The 10,597-nt window shown below is 32.5% G+C and overlaps 1 protein-coding gene across 1 annotated transcript in view; it reads right to left on the bottom strand.

The window, feature by feature from the left end:
- Positions 1-2,353: 2,353 nt before the first annotated feature.
- The window catches only part of LOC135222645 (uncharacterized), a 416,064-nt gene continuing 407,820 nt past the window's right edge, over positions 2,354-10,597 (bottom strand). The window contains 2 exon segments of the mRNA XM_064260784.1: positions 2,354-5,733; positions 9,492-9,579. Of these exon segments, the coding sequence (XP_064116854.1) occupies positions 4,904-5,733; positions 9,492-9,579 (918 nt within the window). The 3' untranslated portion in view covers positions 2,354-4,903.

Below are 10,597 nucleotides of genomic sequence, written 5' to 3'. Positions count from 1 at the left end.
TATCAGATGAAAAACTTAGTGGGTTCCAAAAATTTTGAACTTAATCTACAATAACATGTATTCTCTCTCGGTCAATAATAAAAGACCTAACAAGACAGTGATGCCATCCACATTGCAAGGGTCCATCCATACCTTCCCTGTGGCCTCAACTGCCACCTCAATAGCCATTCCTCCACCTGGTATCCATGGGTAGCTGTTTGCCTTCTCTACTCGAACTTCTTTCAGGGATAGCTTTAAGTTTTTCACAGGATGACTTTTGCTACGTTCAAAGCACAAATAGCTGTGGATTATTAATAACTGTCAATTAAAGTTTACATACATGAAAAATGTGTATCTAAGAAATAAGCAGCTTAAGAATAAATTTCAGTCTGTGCAAGATTACAGTGTGTCTGAAATGGTGGATAACCAAAACAAAGCATTCTAGATAACAAATTGAAATTTTTGTTTGAATTCTTTCATTTTCCCTGCATATTAGTGAGACCTTTTTCAAGATATGAAGAAAATAATGAGAATTCAGGTTTGTAGGTACTGTTAATAAAATTATATTGTAAAGATTATGCAAACTGCTGACTGACCTAATGGAGGGTGAGGAGAAAAAAGTATTTGTTCTCAGATAGATACAGTAATCTGAATGGACGCAAACCAAACCACTAAGAAGGTACTTTCTTTAAATGCAAAGAACCTGGCCAAAGTAATGATTAAGTGTTTTTAGTAAGAGGCTAAGTATATGAACTAAACAGAACCACAGAAATTACAAGTTATAGAGGGACAATTGATTTGTCAAAGAATAAATGCTATCTCAACATTTATGATAATATGAAAGAAGAACCTAATCAAAAGTGATGGCCTTCTTTGACCTTCACAGAAAACTGACCAAAACACACCTATTGGAAAGTGACCGATGCTGTTTTTCCATGGAAACATGACCTATATGTAGAAGTTATGTGATAGTAGTTTTTGGCCAGACAAATCTCTTTCGATATATTCCTCTAATTGGGATAAAGATAAGGCCTTGTGAATTTGAAATGAAACATTTAACTATTCAAAAGCAGATTTAGGAATATGAACTAGTATATCATATTTTACCAGGACAAGCCTGACGTGAGCATCCAAAATGAGTTTGAGGTCGATTCACTTTTTCCTTAAACAGTGTTAAAGAAACTGGATATGACAAGAGACAGAATGAATGCTCTTAAGACCAAAGTTGATGGACACAAAAGAGCTGTTCAAGATTAAGACTGAACAGCAGACAGGAGATAGTAGGTGAATCAATAGAAATACTGAGCTGATTACTTGACAAAAGAATCAATTAGGGAAAAGCTAGCTTAGAGCTGACCATTGTTATATAGTAAAAAAAAAAAAAAAAAAAAAAAAAAAAAACTCAAAGAATAACATCCTAAGGAAAACAATAAAAAACAACTATAAACAGGACAGGAAACAAATGTTGCACCAAGAACAACAAAACAGCGTACACACTGTCATATAGTTAGGTAAGTTAACAGAGTCCACATAGGGAAGAAGCCACAAGAAGAAAGATTTAGAGCTTTATGCCAGGTTCTGTGAAATGTCAGATACCAAAAGAAAAAAAAAAATCAGTAAATTACAGATCCATCCATTTAACAAGAATTTCTAACACTTATGAAATAAAGTTTATCTTGGTACCAATTTCTCCATCACAAATTTGTACGTTTACTCATTCCATAATCAGCAAAATGAGTCACCAAGAGTTGATGCATTTAATTACATCTTGTCAGAGAAACGTAGAAGAAAATAAGATGTTAAATGATTGATTTTAATGTTAAATATTGTATTTTACCCAACAAATAAATGCATTCAGTGAGTTTTTTTTTTAACTAAAACTAGTTTTACCTCTGGTTTCCGAATAGTTAAACTTGGATACAATTTGTGTAACTTTACTTTTAGTAAATGAAAATAACTGTTGTTAATATTATTAATCTATGATAAAACATGTTTAAATCTTAAAACTCATCACTTAATCCTAATTAACTTTCACATTCTCAGAATATCTGTAGAATTTTGGCTCTGGAAGATAATTAACTTTTACAACTTCACTCTGTTTGACATTGCGATTTTGTTAAAACTACTTAGTATGCATGATAATTTAGCACTCACTGCTTTACGTTATGTACGGTATTAGACACTGAAAAAGAAATGTTATAACTTTCAGCTGACCACTTATTTACTAAATTTGGATTTTTTCTTTTTTTAAGCTTTCAAGACAGACCTCACATTAAAAAAAATGTGTCAAGACTTTGCAAAACCAAAATGACATAAGCTAGTGTGCTGAAGAAGAGATGATGACAATGATTTCTAGCAAGGAAGTAGAATGAGCTGTCTGGTGGTCTTTTAATCAAAATTGTAATACTGACTGTAAAGAAAAAAAATTGCCTTGACTCCATACTATTACTTAATTACATGAAATCATTATGAACTTGTACATATTCTATTTGCACAATGAATTGTAACCATGGGTAAGTTCTTTAATCCTTGTACAAAATCAGTATATAGATGCTTTCATTTACCTAAATTACCAATTCTAAGTTTCTCTTTACAACTTTGTTAAGTATCCCCTAATTCTTACAAGAGCAAATTATTTTTGTTTCTACATTGTCCGAATAATGCCTAAATGGGCACTATAGAGAATGAAGGGTAATACCAATCTACTCCACAGAATAAAATCATGTAAATTAAATTCTACTGATTTTAGTAAAAGTATCTAATTGCTACTCTTGGTAATCTACTCTGTAAGTATACAACATTTTGCACAAAACACATGATTTGACACAAGAGGCACATGACATCCTGCGCATGATCTAAATATCAAACTGGATACTATTCAAAATCATGAAATTTCAAGGAAAATTATGAGTAATACTTGTGTGTATCAGGAAGGAATGAATATACATTACGTATATGTATGCTTCGGATACCTATACTTTACCCTACATAATTATACAGTAATTCCTCAAGTTTCTCATATTCCGCAAGAATGGCAAAATAATATTCTTTTGCATGCTGAATTTATTCCTTGATTTGTATCTTTAATTTTCAATATGCAAACTACATATTGTCTTGTAAATGAATGCTGCAATATCTGCATCAGGTTCAATACTGTTATAACTTTTAATTGAGATCCAAATATTTAAATGAGTTACAATGGACCTGTTTAGCTACTGAATCACTTTCTTTGGTATTTATTGTCAATGAAGTTTTCCCTTTCTTTACTTTTCATTACACTGCTTAATCTATATTTAAATAATTATGAAACAATATTTCAAGTCATTATTTGGTATGGTTTTCTACTGTATAAAGTGACTGATTTAGTGAAGTAAATACAGTATTCGGGTAGAAAATATACAACTCAATTCAGAGGAGAATGGACAAAACATTAATGCTATACTGCTACATAATCAATAGTATAGCATTACCAAAAAGAAGAGTGAACACTTTAGTAGGCAGCTGGACAGGAACCGACAAGCTTGGCATTCCTTGTGATAATTGAGTATCATAAGATAGCTAGCAATAAACTTAAGACGGTTAAAGTTAAGCCATCTACTACCACTTTAAGTACAAAAGTTTTAAGAGTGAAATTCCAAAACCATTTTTACAGCCTCATACATTTTTTGAAATACAAAATAGAATGAGAAAACTTTAAATGTATTGCAAAGTCATACAATATAAGGTTATATAAGATACTTTTGAGTCTGGAAACACATTTTCCAAAATGAAAATTAGTTTTTGACTGATTTTTAAATCATACTGATGTTTAAAAACCCAAGAGAAACTTGAATCATTACATAACATATTACAGAATCTAACCGTATGTAGTTCAGGGTATACTCTTATATACTACCTATTGAATAGGAATATAATTTCCCAGTACCAATCACCTTCACTTGTTAGTGTGGTGATCTGAGCAATGACCTTAGTTTTTTTGTTTCACGACATTCATCCCTTCTACCAAGTAAAGTGCCAAAGCCAAAAACGAGGGCTACTGCAACAACAAAAGATAGTGGCTTCTATGCCTTTCCATCAAAAATTTTATAAACTAATGTGAACTGATACATTATTAATGAAGATCAGGCAAGGCCTTTAACACAATGTTGTTGGAAAACTGATTGAGTTCATGGCACAATGACTTTTGAATGACAAAAGTCAACTACTCAGGAAATTTTAACTCAACCTCATTACACTGAGATATACAGGAATGAAAATACAATACTGTACTGTCAGTAGGTAAACCTAGAGCTGCTTTCGTCTGTTTAAGAATGTACTTTGGATCTAGCAATATTCCTTAAAGAAGTTTCTTATCATTAACAATTTCCAACACAGGTGAAAGTAGCCTCAATTGGTTTTCTACAAGGATTTGGAATCAAAATATTCAAAATATATAAAAAAAATCACTTACCAAATCCACAGTATTTTATTGTTGAGCTAATAATAGATTCTAGGAAGGTTGCAATGTGAAAAATATCTGTAAATTATACTATATATTCTGAAGAAATACACAATTTTTTCGTCAATAAATGCAAGTGTTTTATGCTGTACAGCAAGACAATATATTCTACAACATACACAAGCACACTTTCATGCACTGAAGAGTTTATATTTACAGAGTTCAGGTTTGTTATGCATGTTTGTTATATAATCTCCAGACCTAAAAAAACCACCTAAATAGCAAAAGTACAGATGAAAGAGCCACAAAGTTACCCTTAAATTCTCTACAACAGTTATCATCCCTGAGTTATCATACATTAAATATACAAAATAAAAATGAAACCACAAACCCTAGGTACAATATCAACATTAAACATCACAATATACTTAGACCATGTGATATAATATACAAGTGAAGTAAAAGTGCTCAGCTTTGTTCAAATCCTCACACTGCAAAAAAGACTCTGTCGTTAAGCTTATCTATTACCGATGATTTAGGCTTCTGTTCTACAGAACCAGTCCTCATTTTGAGTTTAGATTTCTTTGGCTTAATGTCGGTGTCTCTGACAGGGATCTCTCTTTCACAAAGGTGCCTCCTTATGTCAGGAGATGAATGATAAGCTTCGTCTTCCCCTGACCCTTCTGGGGGAGTCTCTGACAGTTCACTCACTGATCTCAAGAGCAACTTTCTTCTCTTCGTCAGGATCAGAGGCCGACACTCCTCAGGCCTGAATTCTGCTTCTGGTAAAGGTCTCAGTTCAGACATGCATGGTTCTTTGCAGTGGATCGATCTCGGAATGTCCTTTGCCTTATCACACATCAGAAAGATTTTGGAAGGAGAAACCGGATCTGGGCTTTCAGACGCAGCAAAGATGCTGGCAAGCATATTTAGTTCTTCCTCTTCTTTCTTTTCCTTGAGTTCCTTAGCCTTGGAGGATTTGCTTCCTTTGTTTAGAAAGCTAAAGCCAGAGGCTGTAGAATTACTACTGGTGTCCGGGAGGCTCTTTGAAAAGCCAGTCAGAGATGTTTTCTTGGCGCTCTCTGAGCTGGATTTAGAAGACGAAGATAATAAAGGAGATTTAGAACCAGGTTGCCCTTTGGAACTACTAGAGGCTGTTAGTTTGTTAGATGACGATGGTGCTTTGTTAGAAGAGGAGTTTGACTGTTTTTCTTGCTTTGCTAACCTGTTCGTTAGGTAGAGTCTGCCATTCTTGAAGGCGGAAGTAATAGAACGATCTCGATTCACAAGAGTGCAACGGCGACCACCTTGCCAACCTAAAATAAGTAGTTTGACAATTTAAAATAAAATACTGAAACAATTTGATGATTTTCTTTAAACCCCGATAATGTTTACTACAGTTTTAAATACTGGATACACAGCTGTATATTTGTCACGCAAAGTCTAAGAAAACTTAACTGTCACTTGTGTAAAGTTGCTCTTTATGTACACAATCAGGATTATTTTGTCTAAAACTGATATTATAATTATTCCAATCTAAGGTTATGAAAAAAAAAACTGCTAGATTTTCATTCCATCTGTGAGATTACAGTAAGATACCAAATAAGCAACTTTAGTGCAATGCAACTTTTGAATAAAAAAAAAAAATTACCTTATATGCATAGAGTTCTCTAGAGCATTGATTATATTTCAAGTGTCAGTAATTCCAATCATATTAAGATTAAGTCAACAAATTTTGAGGCAACAGGCTTTATAACTGGATGACCAAAAAATAATGTATATATAATGACTGCATGAGGCTATGAAATAAAAACCAGTGCCTGTTACCTATGTATATTCATGGACACACTCCTAATCTATCCACTATGCACACACAAACACACATAAATACATACAAAGATGTACACACATTTCTACTTGTTCTTTCATAAACTATTTTTCAATATTAAACAGAAAGTTAATAACCCTATATCCCTACCAGGGAGTGGTACGAAATAAAATAGAGCGCAAAAGTTATTCCTAACTTAATACTACTTAAATAACTAAAATCGTGGATGAACATATATAGATATCTATATCTATCTATATATATATATTATATATATATATATATATATATATATATATATATATATATATATATATATATATATATATATATATATATAGGCAGTACCCGGGTTACGACGGGGGTTCCGTTCTTGAGAGAGTCGTAAGCTGAAAATCGTTGTAAGCCGGAACATCATAAAAAATCCTAAGAAAACCTTACTTTTAATGCTTTGGGTGCATTGAAAACTATGTAAACTGCATTTTTATTGCATTTTTCATAAAAATATCCTTCAAATATTTATTATTTTGCATTTTTGGTGTCATATTTCATCTGCCAGATGAGCGTTGTAGGCGTCGTAAACCCTGGAACATGCATGGTAACCCTGGAAATAATGTCTGATGAATATACGTAATTGAGAAGCGCCTTAACCTTGGAACGTTGTAACCCAAACCCGCTGTAACCCGGGGACTCTTTTAGACTATACGTATATACATATATAAATATATATATATATATAGTATATATATATATATATATATATATAATATATATATATATATATCATATATGTTATCTAATATATATATATATTATATATATATTATAATATATATATATATTATATATATGATATATATATATATTCTAATATATATATTCTATATATAGATAGATATATATTATAAATATATTATATATATATATATAATATATATATATATATATATATATATATAATATATATATATAGAATACTTAAAAACAGAAGCAACTTACGTCGAAAGGTCATCAGAAACACGTTGAGCATCCCCGCTCACACCAACATATCATCATTCACCTAATCTGGGAGGCACTTAGCACACCCAGGGTATCAAGGCCTTTAGTCACTAATGTGTCTTTCAATCCATGTATCCAATCCTTCCTAGGTCTTCCATTATTCTATTCTCTCCATACTTCTGAATTATCAACTTTTTTTTACCATCCAGTTTCCCATATGACTGTTGTAACCAATTACTATCCAATTTCCCATATGACTGTTTTATCTCAAAACACTAATTTGCAATATTTTACCACGTCTATATATTTAAAATATATATATATATATATCTATATATATATATAGATATATATATATAAATATATATATATATATATATATAATATATATATATATATATATATATCTCCACATTTCTCATCTTCAACGCCAAACATTACTATACATAAATATTTAATTCCCAAGACTTTATCTTCTTTATTTCATTTATAGTCAACTTCCATACTCCATTTTAATGGAAAGTTGGCTTAATCCTTTCATACTACATTCCCATCGTCACTTCCTTAGAAAATTCAAATATCTTCTCAATCTCTTTCAAACCACCTGATACCTTTCTTGTTTCACCTATCCCGACTCCCAACAATCAGGACTGATCCACTCCTAATTCAACATTTAATAGAAACTTTTATTGCAAAGAAATCAGAGCTTAAAAGAATTCTTAATTCCTACTGTTATGAAGTGTTGTGCAATGTTGGGTATTTATATGAAAGAAACACAACTTGGGTCTTTTTTTATTCATCATCTGTCGTCCACTGAACTTCCTGTATCCAGTATCTTTTCTTTTCTAGTCCTTATTCTTTCAAAATGTTTCGCCACTTGCAGGCTTTGACCGAACCTCATGTATCTCATCTCTCTTCCAAAGAGTTGCCCTGAGTGGATAAGTTTTCTTCGCCCATCTGACATCAGTAGGATCTAGTTGTTTATTTTGGATGATTATTCTAACTTTCTCTTTGCTAGCTTGCCATCTAACACCTTTGAAAGTTCCCTTTATAAACAAAAATACTAATGTCTTTGTTTATTGAGATACTTTGTCTTTTGTTTGACCATTGTGTTGTTGCCATTACAAGTATTATGAACCATTACAAGTATTATGTACGGTGATGATAACAAGAGTAACTCATTTTCCAACCTTCTGTTACCCATTCATACTACTCGTACTTTAATTAGGACACAAAGCCAAGCAAATGTTTGAAATAAGTAAGCTAATGAAAACCTCTTTATGGATATATAGCTTATATTTCTTTTTATCAGAAACTATGTCCTTCTTTTTATCCTTCGCCAAATTGGGGATTGCGAAGGATTACGGTATGGGCCAACCTTCATAAAGAAAATCTGTAGAGCAATGAACGAGAAAAATTGGCAATTGAGGGAAATAACATTTTTTTTTTTTTGCTGCAGGTATTCTCCGCCTAATTTTGACCTGCAGTCGAGACTTTTCGACCTTAGACGTCCTTAAGTCTTGAGATGATAAACCTCATTCAGCCAATACAATAATAATAATAATAATAATAATAATAATAATAATAATAATAATAATAATAATAATAATAATAATAATAATAATAATAATAATAATAATATGTTCTCACTAACATCGGACAATGAGAACTTTTCCTTTACCTGGGTGATTGAGTATGGCACACCCTCTATGATCATTATGAAACTATCCCAGAAATGTGCCAGAAATGGTTTTAGTTTCCTTTTCACATCTGGATGGTGTGACTTGAGTATGCCTATGATACAAAGCTCTGATCTTCCCTATTCTCTTGTCATGAAAGCTTTACAGAAACAAAATCTCCCGTCATGACTGATTTAACTGAAAGCCCTGCTTATCTTCCATTGGCACCAGCCATCCTTTTTTTGTATGATACACAAGTGTCCAACAAAAAAAGTATGTTTAGTCCATGTTTGCAGACATATAATTGCAATACACAGAGGCACTGCAAAGTACCCTAACCCACAACCTTCTCCATACATTTCTGAACTCAAACATCATGACTCAAGACTAATAATTTATATGACTGAGATTGGATTAATAAAGCCCCAAGCAAAATAAAAATTCTACAATCTTAAGCTCTACATACACACACATGTACAAGTCACACACTCCTAAATGTTAAGTGGAGAGCCTAGCCTTGACACAAATTTTAGAAGTTTTCCTCGAAGAAAGAATAACGTGTTCTAACCTGGTAGGGGTGACTCTGTAGCAGGCAAATTAAAAAGCTCTAAGAAGGATGTAAGGTCCGGAGAAGAATTTCCATTTTCATTCCGCACCTGAAAGAATATAATGGATGAGTAACTACAAAAACAAATGCTTCAAAGAGATTTAATGATTTCCTAATCCTTAAAACCGAAAACTGGCCTGTTTTAATGATGTCTCATGAAGAAATGCAGTCTCATCGAGGCAAATTTTACTAGAAAGCACAACCAAAGTTCGGGCTTCAAAGAGAATGACACACGACTAACGACGAGATGACTGTTCTGTATATTGATGATACAACTCCATTAAAATAAAGAGTTGATATGATATACTGATGGCTGTTTTAATTAATAATGATTTGTTTATACAATATATCTTTGGTGGTTTTAGTCTCAATAAAGTAACTGTACAAAATATTTTCTTTGGAATTTGGGGGTAGAGTGAACTTTCTTTTGAAACCTATTTCTGTTGCAAATGAACTAGCTGAACTTTTAAACAAATGGGGTCAAGTACTCTTCCTAATTTGGTGATTTGGGCAATAGCCCAACGTGTTCCGTTGAGAAGCCCTCGCACGCAAAGATGGGTGAAAATGTATGTAAAACTCCCACGCTAAAAGAGACAGAAAATGTGATGGTAGCTGTTGCTTACTCAAGCATTTTAGTGAAAGCACAATGCCACCACTAAGTTAAGCACTGGTTCACAGTGACAAGCAACGGTTGTGTATGTGAAATGTCTAAGAAACCCTCTTGAGGGATCTGCAGTTGTTAGGTGATTTAAAGAATTTGGATAATAATGACGAACGCGAAAGAACAAGAGATTATTTTTCCCTGATCAAGAAGTACTGCTGGTCATTGCTAATAATAAGCACATCCAACACGACAGCAGCAAATTATTAGAAAGCAGATAAATATTTGCGAATGCTTACATTAAACAAATAATCTAAGAAGACAACGATATACAACAAAAGCTGCATGTTGCCTCAAGACAAAAAAAAATCATTCCTGAATATTAAATCAAAACAAAACTGATTCAGAGGGAATTTTCTGCAATAACTTAAAATGATGATGCGAGGGAAAATTTTTGTTGCCTATA

Source organism: Macrobrachium nipponense, chromosome 8 (assembly GCF_015104395.2).
Source record: "Macrobrachium nipponense isolate FS-2020 chromosome 8, ASM1510439v2, whole genome shotgun sequence".
Classification (NCBI taxonomy): domain Eukaryota; kingdom Metazoa; phylum Arthropoda; class Malacostraca; order Decapoda; family Palaemonidae; genus Macrobrachium; species Macrobrachium nipponense.
The sequence above is the reverse complement of the archived record's forward strand: the minus strand, read 5'-3'. Positions and strand labels throughout refer to the sequence as shown.